General features: G+C 40.6%; 1 protein-coding gene across 5 annotated transcripts in view; it reads right to left on the bottom strand.

The window, feature by feature from the left end:
* The window catches only part of baiap2l2b (BAR/IMD domain containing adaptor protein 2 like 2b), a 7,643-nt gene extending 7,051 nt beyond the window's left edge, over window positions 1-592 (bottom strand). The window contains exons 1-2 of one of the 5 annotated variants that reach the window (XM_060859699.1): window positions 488-583; window positions 1-275 (exon numbers count right to left, since the gene is read on the bottom strand). The exon at window positions 1-275 is cut by the window's left edge and continues 67 nt beyond it. In XM_060859699.1, the coding sequence (XP_060715682.1) occupies window positions 1-68 (68 nt within the window). In that variant the 5' untranslated portion in view covers window positions 69-275; window positions 488-583. Of the gene's footprint in view, window positions 463-487 lie in introns of those variants that run through there. The other 4 variants (XM_060859702.1, XM_060859701.1, XM_060859700.1 and 1 more) reach the window with 4 other exon arrangements.
* Window positions 593-1,474: the final 882 nt, after the last annotated feature.

The following is a 1,474-nucleotide window of genomic DNA, read 5'->3' as shown; positions in this document are numbered from 1 at the left end:
AGAAAATAAGCAACACACACACACATACACACACACACACACACACGTACACAAACAAAATCATGCATAAAAATACATTACATAAGTATTAAAAGTTCTAAGTGATCTGTACCCCTTTTTAGATGCTGAAAGTCTCCAGACTGCAGGTTTTGGTCCTGAACACAGTGCACGCTAGTTAATGTGTGTGTGTGTGTGCGTGTGAGTGCGCATGCGTTTGTGTTAGTGTGTGAGTGAGGATGCATCTGTAATTGGTCTCTTCTACTAGCTGTTAGCACCTGGTGTACAGAGAGAGAGAAAGAGAGAGAGAGAGAGAGAGAGAGAGAGAGAGAGAGAGAGAGAGAGAGAGAATATTTGATCTGGGTTCAGTTGCTGAATTATTAATCAGCTCAGCTATCACACCTGAGCAGCCGTAGCTACACCTGAAAACAGAGCTGAAGCACTCAAGCACAGCACACACACTCTTTATTACCATCTCACTGATACATACTGAACATAAGCGTTATCCTGTTCCACACTAGAATCCAGGAGGCTCAAGGTGTTAATCTGTTAATCTGGTACACAAACAGATGAACAACAATTTTAGTGTAACGGTGTGGAATCCCTGATACGCTGGGATTGTGTTTGTAAGGAGTTGATTTAACATTTCTAGAAGGAGTCTCCAGTGTGAGCACTCTGTAAGATGAAATTTTCAGACATAGAGGTTTGTTGTGTGTTTCTTCAATTCATATTATTACTACTGGGGGGGTGGGTGGTGGGGTGGGGGTCGTGTATTACTATCATTATGGGAACATGCCCAGGCCCACACAATCTTTATAGAGCACAGTCAAATTTGGGTTTACAATGGACTACAAATATGTACATTTACACACACACACACAGGTTTGTGAGGACCAGCCTAAATTCCTATCCTTACAAAAATCCTGACAAATGGTTAAAAAGCTGCACAAACACACAAACTTCAGTTTGCAATCACACACACACACACACACTTACTTTCTTTACTGGTCAAACCACGTCCTCACAAAGGGTTGAAAATGAGGATAATGAGGACATTAATGCTAAAACACAAACAGCTTTTTTTGAGAGCAGCCCAATATCATCTTCAGAAGTGGTTATAAAGCAACACACACATACACACACATACAGTACATACACACACATACACACACACATACACACACACGCACACACACACACATACATACATACACACACACAGACACACACATACACACACATACTGTACACACATATATACACATACATATACAAACACACACACACACATACACACACATACATACACACACATACACATCCACACACATCCGCACACACACACACAATGTACTACAAAAAAGGTATTTTAATAGTTCTATTAGCAGGTAACTGAATTCATTCATTCAGTTTATTGCCTACAGAGCAAACAGGTCTGTGAATGATGCAGTCAATATGGGACTGCATTATGTTCTGC

Source organism: Tachysurus vachellii, chromosome 23 (assembly GCF_030014155.1).
Source record: "Tachysurus vachellii isolate PV-2020 chromosome 23, HZAU_Pvac_v1, whole genome shotgun sequence".
NCBI lineage: Eukaryota > Metazoa > Chordata > Actinopteri > Siluriformes > Bagridae > Tachysurus > Tachysurus vachellii.
The sequence above is the reverse complement of the archived record's forward strand: the minus strand, read 5'-3'. Positions and strand labels throughout refer to the sequence as shown.